This window comes from Kryptolebias marmoratus, linkage group LG1, assembly GCF_001649575.2.
Source record: "Kryptolebias marmoratus isolate JLee-2015 linkage group LG1, ASM164957v2, whole genome shotgun sequence".
NCBI classification, from domain to species: Eukaryota; Metazoa; Chordata; class Actinopteri; order Cyprinodontiformes; family Rivulidae; genus Kryptolebias; species Kryptolebias marmoratus.
The window spans coordinates 28,379,569-28,398,952 of NC_051430.1; the positions used below are offsets into that span (position 1 = coordinate 28,379,569).

At 39.9% G+C, this 19,384-nt stretch overlaps 4 protein-coding genes across 5 annotated transcripts in view; all 4 read right to left on the reverse strand.

Moving 5' to 3' along the window:
- The window catches only part of LOC108242808, a 15,127-nt gene extending 9,761 nt beyond the window's left edge, over nucleotides 1-5,366 (reverse strand). The window contains exons 1-4 of one of the 2 annotated variants that reach the window (XM_017427890.2): nucleotides 5,262-5,366; nucleotides 4,280-4,359; nucleotides 3,461-3,745; nucleotides 507-1,195 (exon numbers count right to left, since the gene is read on the reverse strand). The gene's annotated coding sequence lies outside the window, so the exon portion shown is untranslated. Of the gene's footprint in view, nucleotides 1-506; nucleotides 1,196-2,484; nucleotides 3,746-4,279; nucleotides 4,360-5,261 lie in introns of both variants that reach the window. The other variant, XM_017427893.2, reaches the window with a different exon arrangement.
- A 1,209-nt stretch (nucleotides 5,367-6,575) lies between these two features.
- LOC108242780 (zinc-binding protein A33-like) lies at nucleotides 6,576-8,731 on the reverse strand. The gene has a single exon (XM_017427809.3). It carries the CDS (start codon nucleotides 8,389-8,391, stop codon nucleotides 6,952-6,954), a length of 1,440 nt encoding a protein of 479 aa, XP_017283298.1. The 5' UTR covers nucleotides 8,392-8,731; the 3' UTR covers nucleotides 6,576-6,951.
- A 307-nt stretch (nucleotides 8,732-9,038) lies between these two features.
- LOC108242778 (nuclear factor 7, brain-like) lies at nucleotides 9,039-11,942 on the reverse strand. The gene has a single exon (XM_017427807.3). The coding sequence runs from the start codon at nucleotides 11,787-11,789 to the stop codon at nucleotides 10,362-10,364; it is 1,428 nt and encodes a 475-aa protein (XP_017283296.1). The 5' UTR covers nucleotides 11,790-11,942; the 3' UTR covers nucleotides 9,039-10,361.
- A 1,786-nt stretch (nucleotides 11,943-13,728) lies between these two features.
- On the reverse strand, nucleotides 13,729-16,621 carry LOC108242779 (nuclear factor 7, brain-like). Its single transcript, XM_017427808.3, has one exon. The coding sequence runs from the start codon at nucleotides 16,485-16,487 to the stop codon at nucleotides 15,060-15,062; it is 1,428 nt and encodes a 475-aa protein (XP_017283297.1). The 5' UTR covers nucleotides 16,488-16,621; the 3' UTR covers nucleotides 13,729-15,059.
- Nucleotides 16,622-19,384: the final 2,763 nt, after the last annotated feature.

The window sequence follows — 19,384 nt, forward strand, 5'->3', positions numbered from 1 at the left end:
AATCATCAAAATTAAACGAAATAAACATTTGAAATATATGAGTTTGTATGTAATGTATGAATATAATATACAAGTTTCACTTTTTAAATGGAATTACTGAAATCAATCTACTTTTTCATGATATTCTAATTTTATGACCAGCACCTGTACTTATTGGCTTCAATGAAGCACAAATCAATTTGTACCTTTTTTATCAATTGTTATTTTAAAATATCTTGTTCCTCGTTGTTGGGTTAATAAATCTGATCTGACTAAATTACTCCTTAATCCCAAAACAATTCACTACTAACAGTTAAATCTTTGTTTTGGTGAGAAAGTAAGATTTCGCCCAACACAACAGGAACTGCTGCAGTTCCTTAGCTAGCCATTAGCTGCTAACACGCTAATATGCGAAATATCTGAAATATTTAAAGTTTTTAACGACTCGAAACGACAAAGCTGCAAAACACAGGCTTGTAAAAATGAAATGCATTTAATGTAAATCAGGTTGAGCTGTGAAAACATACCCGCAGACATCCAAGGCCGTTGTCTTCCTCGCAACGCTTCCACGACAGGATGCTAACGCGACATTCTACTTCCGCTCGTTTTCTTTTTTCAAAGTAAAAGCACCGTTTCCACAAATCACAAAGGAACAAAAATGTAAAAAAAAAAAAAAAAATTAATCAACTTCAAATTTAAAGTCATCATAAACAGCACAATCTGTCAGTATATTTGAGCAGTATAAATCAAATAAACATGTTAAAGACAAAAATAAATCACGTGACAGAACATCCTCAGATTACTGGTTGCAAAAATAAAAATGATTATCAAGTAAAAAAATTAATTGTTTAATACAATGACGAAAATATAAAGTAGTGAAAAAGAGAAGTATAAAAGGGAGAAGCTCTATAAAGTAGTTTGCTCCACTGACACCATTTTACACAAAACGCTGCTTCGGTTTCTTCTTCCTGGATCTTTTGTTCGTCGCCTTCCTTTGCGTGCCACTTCGTCTCTGCAAGGCTACGATCCGGTTTCTCACGTAGTCCTTCAGAACCATCCACGTGCGGTTCCTCAGCGCGTGTGGCTCAGCCTCGAGGCACCGAACACAGTCTGCTTTCAGAGGGCGCCTTTGCTCTTCAATAAAACTCAGCAGGTGTTTTTCTACGGCCCGAATCTCTTCTTCGTCCCATTTACTGTATGACTTCGTGTTGAAAGTCTGTGGGAAGAAAACAAGGAAAAAAAAATGATCTCATTCAATAAAGTACAGCAGACTACCTTTATTAATCTTGCCAAGTTGTGACAAACTTAATTTAGACAGAGTTTGATAATAAAGCTCCTACAACACAACTCACTTTGATTAAAATATAGTTTACATTGTGCAACCCTTACCTTTAAATATGCAAGTTTAAACAACAAACGTACCGCTCAGTTTATCCTCTCCATCCCCACAGATTACCTCTTGACAGATATTTATAAAGCTTGAGCTTTAATTTGAAAGATCACTTACAAGTTTGTGTTAAAAAGGAGGAAAGCAGCAAAGAAGTAGAGTGCTCATGATTACTGTTAAAACCATTTCAATTCAAGATGCCTGCCAAAGTTAATCAACATTAGACTACGCCGAAATGGCTATAACTCATTCAGTTTTAGTTATTGAGCTAAACTTTGGTGTGGTAGTAGCTGAGAATTATCACAGATCACACACATAATGTTATATTCAAGATTTAACCAAGATGGCTTCAACTTTGTCGTTTTTCAGCATATAGAAAGGTGAGTTTTGTTTTAAACTTTGGCATAAAAGGCCTTTAATTGTCTTAATGTTTTCTGACAACATTCCAACACTAAGAACTCACTTCAAAAAGACCAAACTGAACTGAAAACACGTCACATTTTCCAAAGCTGTTGAATTTAATGAGCGAGGATGACGACTTTCAATAAGGGACCGAATCAAGGTGGAAATTTAAAAGTGATTCGTTGGTTTCCTCAACTTATATGTATAAATCTTAAAATGATGAACTGGAAGTACAAAATTAGATTACTTTAGGATTTAAAATTCCCTTTGATTTTCCAGTATTTCACTATGTGATGACTGTGCTGTAAAAAATTTCTACATAAATAAAACGAAGAGACTGAATGAAAGATTTTTCTTCCCTTCAGCTTTCTTCATTTATGCCTCAAATAAATAAATCTGTGTTCTGTTATGTCAGTAAGTGGTTGTGTTTTTGCAGTATTTCAAATGATTTAAACTGTTAAAAAGCTGGAAACGAATGGCTCCCAGTAATCAGATTTTATCACCAAGGAATCCTGTCTCAAGTTTCACTAACATCTGAATCTGTACAAGTTAAACAAAAATGAATTCATAATATCGTGTTAATAAAAAAACACTTGGGTATAAGAAAGCCACCTAGTGCAGAAACACAATTACCCATCCTAAAGTCCAGACTGTTCAAACAGAACTGTAGATCTATAAATCTGCAGTCTCCATGTCAGTGAGTTTGTTTTTTTCACCCAGGTGAGGAACGTTCTCCGCCTCCAAACGCAGACGTTTCTCGTCTTCAGCGATCGGCACATCCTTCTTGTTTTTCCCCTTGGTTTCGGTGATATTTGCCCCGGTCCGTGAGGAAATGATCCTGTTCCATTTCTTGCTGTACAAGGAGAGAAAGTCCTTGCACAGCTCCATGAGCCTGAAGTCGCCACAGCTCCCAGCATTGCGGACAACGATGCTGCAGATGATCTGTAAGTGGTAGCCGAGGTCATGGGCCAGTAACGGAAGGGAGTAGGTTTTCTTTTCCGGGTCGTACCCTGCTACGGCTTTCACGGCCGACACCACGTGCTGGAAGTTGCAAGGGTCGAAAAAGTCCTCCAGGCTCTGCATAGGAGTCGACTTTTTAGCCTCGAGCACGAGCCTCGCTACATGTCGAAGGTTTTGTCTTAAATATTCATGCTTGTTCACGTTAAAGCCAAACCCATTCAGCATGTGCTCCCCGAACTGCAAGATAATTCGGTTTTCCATGACAGCTTCGGTCACCTCATCGTATTCCATCTCATCCAGGACCTTCTTAAAATCCTTGCTTAGGTCTTTGCAGTTTGTGCTTAGAAGCTCACACAGTGAAATCTTAAGCTTCCCCGGCGGTTTATCTTTACACTTCGCTTTTTCTGAGCAATTTTTCACGTGGCTGAACAAATGCTCCTTCCTGTAGAGTTCATGGCAGTAAACACAGTGAAAACAGAGTGCAGATTTTACCCATTTGTTGGGTTTTACTTGAAAGGCAAGCTGCCTCTTTCCTGTTTTCAGGACGTTCTCATTAAGAGCACAATGCCTTTTCCAGATGTTTTTTCTTTCTCGTAAATGTAAAGGACACTGAAACGTGACTTCAACTTGGACTTTATCACTGCGGGTTCGTGAAAGGTGCCTTGCCTTGTCGATCACAGGCCTGGAACAAAACAGACAGTATTCTTTGTCACTTAAATGTTGTTTGCTCACATTTGACGGTGGCACCGCAGCAGTTTCTGAGCGCGTCTCCCGGTTTGTTTCACGTGGCTTTTTCAGAGCAGGACTGTTCTCGTCGCACAGAGGATCTTCTGATTCGTCCCTCTTTTTCTGTGTGATGAGTGAGCGGTTTCTGGGACCGGAGTGATTGCTGAACTTATCATAATCCTTGGAGTCGATAGTGTCATCAGAAGAACAGTCTGAAAGGCTGCCATCACTTTGATGGAGGCCATCAGAATCGGCGTCATCCTCCGGCTTCATCAAACCATTTTCTGGTTCCTGAATAATGCAAAAGGAAAAAAAATATATAACCAACCCTCAACGTCTCGAATTTTCTCTAACAGATTAAAAAATATCAATTCAATTTTAATTCTAATGATATATTTCTTCACTTCCTTTGTTTCTGACTTTCAAACCTAATCGGGCAAAAACTACACTGTTTTAGTCCAAAGGCTCAAAGTTTTATTTGTTCACTTATTGCAACGAATACGACCCGTTTGCTCCTACCACCAACTTATCTGGGGTTAAAACAATCAGAAAACTCTTATAAATTACTAGCTGGCTCTGAGAAATTTGTCATAATTTGCTAAATAAGTGAACCCACTCATGGTTCAAAACGCCTCTTTTTTTCTTTTTCCACCAATTTATTTAACAGACTTATTGTTTCAGCTCTAATATTATTATTAATGACACTGAGGACATTATTTGATGGCTGCCTGGAAACCAAAAGACAAAAACACAGAAACCAAACTCACGATTTATTCTGACTCTGCACTGCTGACGAAGAAAAGACTAAAAACAAAAGGTACCTACCGCTGATTTAGATGGTGAAAGTGTCTCCTTGGGCGTGTAAGGCATGCTAGTTTGGATTATCACAGAACAGCAGCGATGAACTGAAAACAAACATTTCAAAAAGATTAAAAATCCACGAAGCAGAACTTTGAATATTTGTTGTCTGAAAGCTTATAAACCAGTAAGCCACTCTTCAGATAATAAAAAAATGTCAAATAATATCCCAGAATCAGCTTGTTGACGTAAAACAAATGTATATATATATCTTTGTTTGAAACAAACATTTTGCATGTTTAGATTCAGACAAGGAAATTAGAGTGATTTTGTTTTGTTTTTTGTTTAATCAGAAAGTTGGTTCTTTTCTAAGTTAACTGTTTTGATGACATCAAACTGGTCATTGAGTTAGACACTTTGCTACGCTTGTAATATCTGCAGAAAACAAGTGGTTAAACAAACAACAACCACCATATATATATATATATATATATATATTAACATCACGTCTATGTAAATGGACAATAAAGACTTATAAGAATGATTTAATTTGTTGTTATCTTAGCTAATTGATGATATAATGTCACCTGGGTTTTTCCCACATGTGTTCAAGCCTTCATCTTTCACATTAGATTTGAGAACAGCTGTGATTTCCCACAATAATCCTAAAACAACAGACTTATTTTTAATGTTTATTAAAGTACTATTTTCAGTACCATCTATAACTTGTGTCAAAAAACGTGTTTGATTACATGTTTGAATCCCAAAGTAGACAGGACTTTGGTGCAACATTATACAAAGTTTTAATTTAAAAAAAAGGTCTTTTAACAGACTGACGACATGACTCCATGCTAACACCAAGCTAGCTGCTAACACGCTAAACTGTGACAGATTTAATCATTCCGGGAGCTTTAAACGACTCAAACTGATCATAATGTGATAAACAGCTGTGTACAGATGCATTTAATACATTTAATGTTTAGTAAGTTGTCTGAGAAGTGAAACATACCTCCAGATATCTCAGGCCGCTGCTGACTTCTCGAAAGTTCAAAAAGTACCGCTGATAACACCGGACTTCCGCTCGTCTTTCAAAATAAAAGCATCGTTTCTTTATAAAACTACCAAAACAAAACTAGAGAAATTGCATTTTCTGTGATTGCCGAATGCTGAATGACTGCTGACAAATAAATAAGTAAAGAAATAAATACGCTGAAACTGAATTGTCAAATCTAAAGGAAGCAGAACACTGTCTAACAGCTAAAGGGAGCAAAATACTAGCTAAAAGCTAAAAGTAACAAAAGGCTAACTAAATGCTAAAAGTAGCAAAAGGCTGTCTGAAATCTAAAAATAGCAAAATGTTAGCTAAAAGGATCAAAACTATGGCTAAAACCTATAGCAGAGACCTAGATAAAAGCTAAAATTAACAAAATGTTGGCTAAAAGTAGCAGAATAGTAGCTAAAAGTGTTGAAAGGGCTAAAGCTAATGTTGCCTAAAGCCAGCCAGAAGGTAAAAGTAGCCAAATACTAGTTAAAATTAGCTATAATGTTTGGTAAAATCTAAAAGTAGCAGAATAGTAGCTAAAAAAGTAAATGTAGCAAAAAAAAATTAAATAAAAACAAAGAAAGAATTAATTTAAGAGATCTCAATTGGGAGAATATTAGTAAATAAAGTGAAAAGTATAAAAGTTACAAAACTCATAGTATCCATCTACAGAATCAGCTGAATATTTTAATATAGGAAGGCCTAAATTTGGACAAAGTATGCAAAAGTAAGCTGCAAATATATATATTTACTTAAATTAAAATTGTAAAGTAACAAGAAACTGTATTTATCAAATAGTGAGGCTGATATTTGGCACCATGACACATTATTACTCTGTTCCTGCTCCAAGATTGGTCTTTGTCTAAACTTTTTGCTGCCAACATCATCAAAAGATTTCTATTCAAGAACATAAATAGTTTTTACAAATAATCAGCAGTTGAAGCAGAGAGGTCCAGACTTCAGTAAAACTCTGACACAGTTTATCAACCTTCAGCAATCATGAATGAAAGTGTCAGAAACAGCTAATATTTAGTGTTAAAATGAATTTCTGACTCCATCTTGTGGCGCTCACACCAAAAAATATTAAAAAATATGTCCCCATCCTCACTTATAAAGTGCATCAGTTTATTCTGAATTCAGCTTTGGGGTAAGAAGAGGAAAAAGTTATATTTAAAAATGTATATCTATTTTTTTGTTGTTGTTTAGGAACTTACCTCAGGCCTCCTTGAAGACAAAGTGTTGGTCAAAAGATGAGAAAAAAGAATGACACCAAATCCACAATCAGATCAATGTTTGGATATTTATTAAGAATATAATCCACCACAGAAAGCAAGAAGACCAAATAATTCCCTGATAATGTGTGACATTTAAACAATTATATCAAGGCAAAAACAACAAAATGATTTAAACAAAGTATTTTATGATAAACATGCTATGAAACTTTCATTAAAAAGACCCAACCTGAAGAGTTTACAGATATTTCTTAACAAATTAGTTCAAAAACTACAATAAGACATGCACTTTAAAAATGAAGAGTTCCAAATTCCAAGAAAACAAACTCCAATCCTAAACTTAATGTACATTGCATAAAATGTCACAAATTAAATGCTGTAAACCAGGCTACATACGGTCAGGTTTTGAAAATAAAATGTTAGAATCAAAAATGAAGTCTACAGATTTTAACCTGTGTAGTTTTGGCTCCTCCAGCCTTTCCAATGCAAAAATAAGGGAAAAGTTTCTCAGTGAAAGTGTCTCTGTGAGTGCAGATGAGACTCTTGTCCTCAGAGTTGTAAAAGGACACGTCCCCGCCGTCGTAGTCCAGCTGGATTCTGATCTTCTGGAGACTCTTCTTCACCGTGACAGACTTACCGGCACCATTGGAGTATTTCCTGTTGCGAAACACCAAACATAAAACTCCATATTTAGGTGAAGCAAATGTCTCTCCCTTCCTGTCAAACGTCTCTTTGACCAAACCGATCAGCCAATCAGGATGATCTCCCACCTCCACCTCCCAGCTGTGTTTCCCTGAGCTGAAGCCCTCAGATCCAAAGACATTGGAGTACTTGGTGTTTCTCTCTGGATTGTCAGGAAGCTGCTGGTTGGTGTCTACATGTGTCACACTGGTCAGATCATCAGACAGACTGAGTGATCGACTCGCAGTGTTTGGATCCAGAATGACAGGACTGAAGTGGACCTTGTCCTTCATCTTGTCCCAGACTCTGAAGGACAGGTTGCCCAGGTGTTTGGCCACATCTATCAGGGCTCCTGAGACCAGCTGTGGATCTGACAGTGAGCTCTGGGTTCTGGCTCTGGTCTGAGTGTCTTTATAACTGCTGAGGAACGACACGTTGTCTTTCTGCAGGTCTTCTTCAACAGCAGAGATACTGTCTGACAGAGAGGAGATCTGCTCCTGGATCCTCTTCATCTCTCTGCTGATAGGTTTCGCCTTCTGCTCCTCTTCCTCCCTCAGAGCTGCCAGTCTGGACTCCTCTTCGTCTCTCAGGAACTGGTGGAGCTTGTTGAACTCTGCTCTGATCTGTGTCTCTGTGGACAGCAGCTGCTTCTTGGAGTGTTGGATCACATCATTGTATGTTTCCTCCACATGTTTGTGTTTGTTCCTCTTGTCCTGCAGAGACTTTAAGTCAGATCTCAGCTGCTCCTTCAGCTCACTGACTGCTTGTTCTACAGGAACCACTTTGTGGTTCTGGTGGAGAGAAAACTCACAGACAGGACACACAGCTCTCTGCTCATTTCTACAGAACCATTTAGGATCTTCTGGATGTTTGCTGCACACCACCGTCACCTTCTTCTCTTGTTTTTCCTGCACAAATGATCTAAATGATGATCCAGATGGTCCAGATTCCTGTCTTCCAGCAATGGAGTCAGCGAGTTCCTTCAGTGTAAAATTCACTGTTAGAGTTTCTTTAGATGATTCCTTTCCACAAACCGGACAGCTGTTGGTCTTGGCTTGTGCCCAGAACCTCTGAAGGCAGCCTGAACAGAAGTTGTGGTTGCAGCTCAGAGACACAGGCTCCTTAAAAGTCTCCAAACACAAATGGCAGCTCAGATAAGTTTGAAAAACATCTTTCTGTGCCATTTTCAACTAACAGGACTCAGCAAACTACAACTTCTTGATGTTTCTTGTTTAATTCCTACAAACAGCAGCAGCGATCTCACAGCGTGTGATGGCGTTTCAGTTCTGTACACCACTGTTTAAAACCAGCTGCCTTTCATTGTCTTTTTATTCCCTGTGACGTGTCACCAGTCAGACAAGCTTTGCTTCACTTTATCTTTGTTATTTCAGTCGGACAGTTCCACTGAACAGTCGGCAAATCAACTGAACCTTTGAAACTTTAGGAATTAAATTTCATCTTCACACAGTCAGAAGTTTTTACAGTTTGTAGAATAAGACAACACAAAAACTGAAGTTTGTACTTTGGTCCTAAAATGAGCCTGAAGCATTTGAAGAGTTAACTTTAACTCACTGTAAACTGGTTGGGCAACATTTATTGTTGTTGTTCAATTGTAAGAGAAATCCTGTTCTGCAGGAACGTCTGAATATCCTTTGATTAAAGGTTTAAACTCTGTTAAGATCCAGAATTACATCAAAGGTCTTTTTAAATTTGTTTCTGTGCTTGTCTCAAAATAAAACTCAATTCTGTAAAAGTTGGGATGTTGTGTGAATATAAATAAAAGCAGAAAGCAACGATTTGTAAATCTCATAAAACCATATTTTATTTACAGTGGAACATACACTGAACAAAAATAGAAACGCAAAGCGTGTTTTTTTTCTCCCATTTTTTGTGAGCTGAACCCAAAGATCTAAGACCTTCTCCATGCACACAACAGGCCTTTTTCTCTCATATATTGGTCACAAATATGTGTAAATCTTTGTTAGTGAGAACTTCTCCTTTACCAAGATAATCCTTCCACCCCACATGTGTGGCATATCAAGATGCTGAATAGACAGCATGATTATTGCACAGGTGTGCCTTCGGACCATCACAATAAAAGGCCTCTCTAAAATGTGCAGTTTTATCCCACAGCACAATGTCACAGATGTTGCAAGTTTCTATGAAGCAGGCAATTGGCAGGACTGTCCAGCAGAGCCATTGCCCATAAATTGAATGTTCATTTCTCTACCATAAGCCGCCTCCAAAGGTGTTTCAGAAAATTGCAAAACCACGTGTAACCACAGCAGCCCAGGAACCCCACATCCAGCATCTTCACCTCCAAGATCGTCTGAGACCAGCCACCCAGACAGCTGCTGCAACAACTGGTTTGCATAACCAGAGGATTTCTGCACAAACTGTCTGAAACCGTCTCAGGGAGGCTCATCTGCATGCTTGTTATCCTCATTGAGGTCTCCACCTGATTGTAAGTCGTCACTGTAACCAACTTGAGTGGGCAAAGGCTCACATTGGATGGAGAGGTGTTCTCTTCACGGATGAATCCCAGTTTTCACTGTACAGGGCAGATGGCAGATGGTATGGATGGTGTGGTGCGGGTGACCAGTTTGCTGATGTCAGCATTGTGAATGGAGTGGCCCATGGTGGAGGTGGAATTATGGTATGGGCCGGCGTATGTTATGGACAACAGACACAGGTGGATTTCATCGATGGTGTTTTGAATGTACAGAGATAAAGTGACGAGCTTCTGAGGCCCATCACCTCATGTTGCAGCATGATAATGCTCAGCCCCATGCTGCAAGGATCTGCACACAATTCCAGGGATCAGAAAACATCCCAGCTCTTGCACGGCCAATATACTCTCTGAACATGTCTCCCATTGAGCATGTTTAAGATGCTCTGGATCGGCGTATATGACAGTGTGTTCCAGTTCATGACAATATCCAGCAACTTGTCACAGCCATTGAAGAAGAGTGGACCAACACTCCACAGACCACAATCAACAACCTGATCAACTCTATGAGAAGCAGATGTGTTGCACTGCATGAGGCAAACAGTGATCACACCAGATACTGACTGCTTATAACCTCCCCGGAGCCCCCAATTCCGTAAAATTCATCTCTAATATTTGTGATGTAAAAACAAACATCAATGAGCTTCAAAAAGAACTTTTAGTTTCACAGATTTTAACATCAGATGTTTTGGCGTCTCCAGACCTTCCAATATAAAAATAAGGGAAGAGTTTCTCAGGTAAAGTGTCTCTGTGAGTGTAGATGAGACTCACGTCTTCAGAGTCATGGAAGGACACCTCCCCCCTGTCAAAGTCCAGCTGGACTCTGATCTTCTGGAGACTCTTCTTCACTGTGAGAGTTTTACCAACACCATTAGTGTATTTTCCATCTCCATGCCACAAACACCAGATTCCATATTCTGGTGAAAGAGATCTTTCTCCCTTCCTGTCGACTGACTGTTTAACCAAACCAATCAACCAGTTTGGATGATCTCCCACCTCCACCTCCCAGTTGTGTTTCCCTGAGCTGAAGCCCTCAGAACCAAAAACTTCAGGATAATAGGTGTTTCTCTCTGGATTGTCAGGAAGCTGCTGCTTTGTGTCTCCATGTGTCACACTGGTCAGATCATCAGACAGATGGAGGCAGCTGTTTGCAGTGTTTGGGTCCAGAATGACAGGACTGAAGTGGACCTTGTCCTTCATCTTGTCCCAGACTCTGAAGGACAGGTTGCCCAGGTGTTTGGCCACATCTATCAGGGCTCCTGAGACCAGCTGTGGATCTGACAGTGAGCTCTGGGTTCTGGCTCTGGTCTGAGTGTCTTTATAACTGCTGAGGAACGACACGTTGTCTTTCTGCAGGTCTTCTTCAACAGCAGAGATACTGTCTGACAGAGAGGAGATCTGCTCCTGGATCCTCTTCATCTCTCTGCTGATAGTCTTCCTCCTCTGCTCCTCTTCCTCCCTCAGAGCTGCCAGTCTGGACTCCTCTTCGTCTCTCAGGAACTGGTGGAGCTTGTTGAACTCTGCTCTGATCTGTGTCTCTGTGGACAGCAGCTGCTTCTTGGAGTGTTGGATCACATCATTGTATGTTTCCTCCACATGTTTGTGTTTGTTCCTCTTGTCCTGCAGAGACTTTAAGTCAGATCTCAGCTGCTCCTTCAGCTCACTGACTGCTTGTTCTACAGGAACCACTTTGTGGTTCTGGTGGAGAGAAAACTCACAGACAGGACACACAGCTCTCTGCTCGTCTTCACAGAACAGTTTAGGATCTTCTTGGTGTTTGCTGCACACCACCTCCACTTCCTTCTCTCCTTTTTCTGCCTCAGATGATCCAGATTTCTGTCGTCCAGCAAAAGAGTCAGCAAGTTGCTTCAGACTAAAATTCACAAGTAGACTTTCCTTTGAGGATTTCCTTTTACAAATAGGACAGTTCTTGTTGTTAGTTTGTTCCCAGAACTTCTGCAGGCAGCTTGAACAGAAGCTGTGGTTGCAGCTCAGAGACACAGGATCTTTGAAAGTCTCTGAACAGACATGGCAGCTCAGAAAACTTTCAAGAAGTTCAGCTTTTTCAGCCATTTCTTCCAAAATCTACAGCAGTATTAACAGCAGGTCTCACCAGTTCTTCACTTTTCTGCTCCAAATCCTCCAAATATTCGTTTTTCAGCAGAGATCTCACACCCAGTAATGGAGTTCAGCTCTCTTCAAAACTGTCTAAAATCACTTTCATTTTCTTTAAACATGTCAGTCAGGTGAGCTCAGTCAAACTGGCTGTTATGTGATGTTGTCTCCAGCAGGTGGGGCTGTCAGCTCATCTTTAAAGCTTCTGTGGTTCATTAGAATCAACATCTATCTTGTAAATGTCACCTTTTAAAGATTTTTGCACTTTCCTCACATTTTAAAACCAGTCAGTTAGAGAAAGATTAGTTATTGTGAACTATTGTAGGACTTGAAATAATATGCTGAAACAATATTAAGGACGTGTTCTGATCCAGAAGGAGACAATGACCTGCAGGTCATCGCTGCAGTCAGGTAAAGGGGCGTGTCCTCTTTATCTGACGTCAGATCATTGCAGCAGCCCTAGCTGTGATTGGCCTAAATAAGACACACTGAATGATGATTGGCTGTCATCCCAATCAGTGAAAGTCAGACAAATACTTATCCTGCCACAATAAGAAGACAAAAACAGAGTGAGTTTGCTGAAGCAGATCTCAAAGAGAACAATGTTTTTGAAGGATCTGAAGATCTCCGTGTGTTTCACTGAGATCTTTAATTACTGAGAGATTTAACTTGGTTATTTCTCCTCCTGTCTGACTTTAATGTAGTTTCCCTCCTGCCTTTGTTGACAGCAGGACTTTTGTAAAGAGGAAAGCAAGTTGACTGGATGCTGAAGGCATTTAATGAAAAGGTTTAACAGAAAACTAACAACCACAATAATCAGACTTTGGAGAACACGATTCAGGAAGAAACCAGCATCAAGTCTGTTTCCTGGTTCCTCCTGTTCTTCACATGTTCCTGCAGTGTGTTCACTCTAATCACCACGTTTTCACGACTAGTTTGAAACATTGTTGATTACATTTATGTAAAGGAGCAGCCAGTGTGGATTTTATCTTTAACAATACACAGTTTAAACTGCAATCTTTAAATTAATTTCATTGTTTTTAAAATCTAACTGCAATAAAACTGTTTTAAAAATATAAAATTCCGTTTGTGGATCTCTTAACAAAAACGTCCGTGTTTCACTCCCTGAATTAGACTTCTGAATGATATCTGTGTTGGAGTTGTTTCATGGTTTCAGCTCAGAGACACAGGCTCCTGAAACGTCTCCAAACACAAATGGCAGCTCAGATAAGTTTGAAAAACAGCTCTCTCTGCCATTTTTCAACTAACAGGACTCAGCAAACTACAACTTCTTGATGTTTCTTGTTTAATTCCTACAAACAGCAGCAGCGATCTCACAGCGTGTGATGGCGTTTCAGTTCTGTACACCACTGTTTAAAACCAGCTGCCTTTCATTGTCTTTTTATTCCCTGTGACGTGTCACCAGTCAGACAAGCTTTGCTTCACTTTATCTTTGTTATTTCAGTCGGACAGTTCCACTGAACAGTCGGCAAATCAACTGAACCTTTGAAACTTTAGGAATTAAATTTCATCTTCACACAGTCAGAAGTTTTTACAGTTTGTAGAATAAGACAACACAAAAACTGAAGTTTGTACTTTGGTCCTAAAATGAGCCTGAAGCATTTGAAGAGTTAACTTTAACTCACTGTAAACTGGTTGGGCAACATTTATTGTTGTTGTTCAATTGTAAGAGAAATCCTGTTCTGCAGGAACGTCTGAATATCCTTTGATTAAAGGTTTAAACTCTGTTAAGATCCAGAATTACATCAAAGGTCTTTTTAAATTTGTTTCTGTGCTTGTCTCAAAATAAAACTCAATTCTGTAAAAGTTGGGATGTTGTGTGAATATAAATAAAAGCAGAAAGCAACGATTTGTAAATCTCATAAAACCATATTTTATTTACAGTGGAACATACACTGAACAAAAATAGAAACGCAAAGCGTGTTTTTTTTCTCCCATTTTTTGTGAGCTGAACCCAAAGATCTAAGACCTTCTCCATGCACACAACAGGCCTTTTTCTCTCATATATTGGTCACAAATATGTGTAAATCTTTGTTAGTGAGAACTTCTCCTTTACCAAGATAATCCTTCCACCCCACATGTGTGGCATATCAAGATGCTGAATAGACAGCATGATTATTGCACAGGTGTGCCTTCGGACCATCACAATAAAAGGCCTCTCTAAAATGTGCAGTTTTATCCCACAGCACAATGTCACAGATGTTGCAAGTTTCTATGAAGCAGGCAATTGGCAGGACTGTCCAGCAGAGCCATTGCCCATAAATTGAATGTTCATTTCTCTACCATAAGCCGCCTCCAAAGGTGTTTCAGAAAATTGCAAAACCACGTGTAACCACAGCAGCCCAGGAACCCCACATCCAGCATCTTCACCTCCAAGATCGTCTGAGACCAGCCACCCAGACAGCTGCTGCAACAACTGGTTTGCATAACCAGAGGATTTCTGCACAAACTGTCTGAAACCGTCTCAGGGAGGCTCATCTGCATGCTTGTTATCCTCATTGAGGTCTCCACCTGATTGTAAGTCGTCACTGTAACCAACTTGAGTGGGCAAAGGCTCACATTGGATGGAGAGGTGTTCTCTTCACGGATGAATCCCAGTTTTCACTGTACAGGGCAGATGGCAGATGGTATGGATGGTGTGGTGCGGGTGACCAGTTTGCTGATGTCAGCATTGTGAATGGAGTGGCCCATGGTGGAGGTGGAATTATGGTATGGGCCGGCGTATGTTATGGACAACAGACACAGGTGGATTTCATCGATGGTGTTTTGAATGTACAGAGATAAAGTGACGAGCTTCTGAGGCCCATCACCTCATGTTGCAGCATGATAATGCTCAGCCCCATGCTGCAAGGATCTGCACACAATTCCAGGGATCAGAAAACATCCCAGCTCTTGCACGGCCAATATACTCTCTGAACATGTCTCCCATTGAGCATGTTTAAGATGCTCTGGATCGGCGTATATGACAGTGTGTTCCAGTTCATGACAATATCCAGCAACTTGTCACAGCCATTGAAGAAGAGTGGACCAACACTCCACAGACCACAATCAACAACCTGATCAACTCTATGAGAAGCAGATGTGTTGCACTGCATGAGGCAAACAGTGATCACACCAGATACTGACTGCTTATAACCTCCCCGGAGCCCCCAATTCCGTAAAATTCATCTCTAATATTTGTGATGTAAAAACAAACATCAATGAGCTTCAAAAAGAACTTTTAGTTTCACAGATTTTAACATCAGATGTTTTGGCGTCTCCAGACCTTCCAATATAAAAATAAGGGAAGAGTTTCTCAGGTAAAGTGTCTCTGTGAGTGTAGATGAGACTCACGTCTTCAGAGTCATGGAAGGACACCTCCCCCCTGTCAAAGTCCAGCTGGACTCTGATCTTCTGGAGACTCTTCTTCACTGTGAGAGTTTTACCAACACCATTAGTGTATTTTCCATCTCCATGCCACAAACACCAGATTCCATATTCTGGTGAAAGAGATCTTTCTCCCTTCCTGTCGACTGACTGTTTAACCAAACCAATCAACCAGTTTGGATGATCTCCCACCTCCACCTCCCAGTTGTGTTTCCCTGAGCTGAAGCCCTCAGAACCAAAAACTTCAGGATAATAGGTGTTTCTCTCTGGATTGTCAGGAAGCTGCTGCTTTGTGTCTCCATGTGTCACACTGGTCAGATCATCAGACAGATGGAGGCAGCTGTTTGCAGTGTTTGGGTCCAGAATGACAGGACTGAAGTGGACCTTGTCCTTCATCTTGTCCCAGACTCTGAAGGACAGGTTGCCCAGGTGTTTGGCCACATCTATCAGGGCTCCTGAGACCAGCTGTGGATCTGACAGTGAGCTCTGGGTTCTGGCTCTGGTCTGAGTGTCTTTATAACTGCTGAGGAACGACACGTTGTCTTTCTGCAGGTCTTCTTCAACAGCAGAGATACTGTCTGACAGAGAGGAGATCTGCTCCTGGATCCTCTTCATCTCTCTGCTGATAGTCTTCCTCCTCTGCTCCTCTTCCTCCCTCAGAGCTGCCAGTCTGGACTCCTCTTCGTCTCTCAGGAACTGGTGGAGCTTGTTGAACTCTGCTCTGATCTGTGTCTCTGTGGACAGCAGCTGCTTCTTGGAGTGTTGGATCACATCATTGTATGTTTCCTCCACATGTTTGTGTTTGTTCCTCTTGTCCTGCAGAGACTTTAAGTCAGATCTCAGCTGCTCCTTCAGCTCACTGACTGCTTGTTCTACAGGAACCACTTTGTGGTTCTGGTGGAGAGAAAACTCACAGACAGGACACACAGCTCTCTGCTCGTCTTCACAGAACAGTTTAGGATCTTCTTGGTGTTTGCTGCACACCACCTCCACTTCCTTCTCTCCTTTTTCTGCCTCAGATGATCCAGATTTCTGTCGTCCAGCAAAAGAGTCAGCAAGTTGCTTCAGACTAAAATTCACAAGTAGACTTTCCTTTGAGGATTTCCTTTTACAAATAGGACAGTTCTTGTTGTTAGTTTGTTCCCAGAACTTCTGCAGGCAGCTTGAACAGAAGCTGTGGTTGCAGCTCAGAGACACAGGATCTTTGAAAGTCTCTGAACAAACATGGCAGCTCAGGTAACTTTCGAAAAGTGCAGCTTTTCCAGCCATTTCTTCCAAAATCTACTGCAGTATTAACAGCAGGTCTCACCAGTTCTTCACTTTTCTGCTCCAAATCCTCCAAATATTCGTTTTTCAGCAGAGATCTCACACCCAGTAATGGCGTTCAGCTCTCTTTAAAACTGTCTAAAATCACTTTCATTTCCTTTAAACATGTCAGTCAGGTGAGCTCAGTCAAACTGGCTGTTATGTGATGTTGTCTCCAGCAGGTGGGGCTGTCAGCTCATCTTTAAAGCTTCTGTGGTTCATTAGAATCAACATCTATCTTGTAAATGTCAGCTTTTTAAAGATTTTCACACTTTCCTCACATTTTAAAACCAGTCAGTTAGAGAAAGATTAGTTATTGTGAACTATTGTAGAAGTTGAATAATATTTTGAGACACAAATTGGGTTTTATTCTGGTTTTAGACTCATTTTACCTCAGCCAGTCCTGTAAATGGGCTGATTTATAAAGTTTTTTTTTGTTTTTTGGAAAAGTGCTGTGATCCCCTACAATAATAAACCACTTCCATCCATCTCTTCTACATTAATTTTCTTGTCATCTTGGATCAGAAAAACCACATTGAGCAACACATTTTGCCCTCCAGTTGCACAACGACGTTACACAGAAACAACTTTAACTTAAAGCTGAACATTAAAGGTTTTAATATAAATGCAATCGTTTGAAGAAGTTTCTCTTGAATGCGAGGAAACAGACGTGAAAGTTATTTCTGCTGCAGCATCCTGTCATGTTGCTCCTCAGGAACTTTAACACTTGTTTGCTGAGTTTCACTGAAGGACGGAGGAGAAGGGGCAGAATTACTCTACATTAGAGTGGGCTTATACTGACCATCAACCTGCCAGCTAATCGACAAACAGGGGGAGCACACAAGCTGTCACCAAATCCTCTTTGGGCTCAGACTGAAACACTTACAGGGAGGAATTAGGACTCGGAACCTCTGTGAACCGGTCCAGAACAGAACCCAGGACTTTTAAACTTTTTTTTTTACTTTAAAGTTGAATCTGTTTTGGGTCAGAAACATCCTGAGAGCCTGAAACTTTGTCACCCGGCTTGATTTTCGTCCACGGCATGTTTTGCACGCTCTGCGTTGGTTTGAGGTTTCTCTTTGTGATGATTTATTTACCTTTTCAAGGTCATTTTTCATCCTTCCTTTGCTTAACCCCACTTGTTCCTGTCTCCCAGTAAAAATACTCCCCAGGTTTAATTGTTTATTATTTATGTGGTCATTTTCCAACTAAAAAAAATCAACAGTTTTACTCAACTGACACTGAATGCATCCAGTTTTACATCATCATATTTAAAGTGCCTTCATTAGTTCCTTCCTTTCCTTGTTTACGACCATCTTATTTCCATTTTTGTATCCAGATATTTGCATCTCATCACTGCTTTCATGCTCCTTTATGTTCTCATCCATCCCTAATCTCTCCACCCTGCTTCCTTGAGTTTCCTGCTTACTTCCATCCCGTCTCCTCCCTCCTCTCCTTGCATCCTTTCCTCGTCTTGTCATCCACCCCCACAGGCTCAGAGGAGCGTCACGGTGGAGCATCTCTAACCACAGGGCTCCAGACACAACACTCCCAAACCCCTCAGCTGGGACCCAGGAGCACAGAGTCAGACGGAGATCGAACAATGAACAACATTAACAACAATAATGATACAAGCAGAACCTATTAAGACCCGTTACGAGGCGTGTTATTCCCTTTAAATTAGCAAAATCTCCTGAAGCGTCGATTAAATATTTGAAAACTGGTTTGGATAAAATAAAACAAGGATGATAAAGAAACTTCTTAACAGCATGAAGAGAGAAGTGAGGGCCTGACTCTTAAAACGAAAGTTGAAGTTTAATCAAACCTTGTTTTCCAAGTCAGGATCAGCTGAAATATACTTCCTCTACTTCTGAGAGAACCCTCACTGTAAAATATATATATAAAAAGTTTAAAAGTTTGCATTTTGCTAAAGCAGATAATTGAGTTTCCATTGCTTGTGTTTCTTTTTATTACTGTCATGTTGTGTAAAAAGGTCAAAATGCAGACAGAGGCTGAACTGGAGCAAAAAAACTTAAAGGACTTCAGAGTAATCAGAATTATGAGGTGAGTTAGAGATGTGTTTCTTATAAAAAGCATCATTTTACATTCTTTAAATTCACTTGACACTGAAGTTTGAAAGGTTTTCTTTGTCTTTAATAGTCATTTAGCAACATTCAATTCCCTTAAAATTGAAAGAAAACAAAAGACAAAAGAAAAGGATGTTATGTAAACTGTTTTTTGATTTAGCGAAGGAGATAAACATGTTTGATATGATAAAACCTACAAGCTCACCAAAGTTTCATTTGTTTTTTTTTTGTTTTTTTTTACATGCAACACATTTATTTGCTCCTTTTAAGGCAATTTTTACGTTAATGGGGTTTAAAAATATAAAATATGTGGTAAAAACACCATCTTTAAAGAATGATCTGTTTTAGCCTGTGTTCGAAGTTTAAAACCTTTTAATTAACCTTGTTTTCAGTCACTCTCTTCTCATTTAACTGCTGTAAATCTTTTCTGCGGCTCATTTTACAGCCATTCAGATGTTTCTGTTTCCTGTTTTTCGATTGCAAATCATCATTTTTAGACAAATAACGAGACAGAAATGAGAAGATTATTTACAAAAGAGCCACATCTGACATGTGTTTGTGGTAACTTCTGACTCTTTCTTTGTGCTGAGATGATTTTTGTCGTGGTTAGTGCTGGCGTTCACATGAAGGGGGGTAAAAAGTGCAGAGAGCAGCCCGTGAATGAAAGCTTCAACTCGAGTTTTCTTTCCTGATTTGTTGGAATAATCTCGCCTCGGTGTCAAGAAGGAGGCGAACCCAGACTCATCATAAAAAAACTAATTTATTAAACTAAAG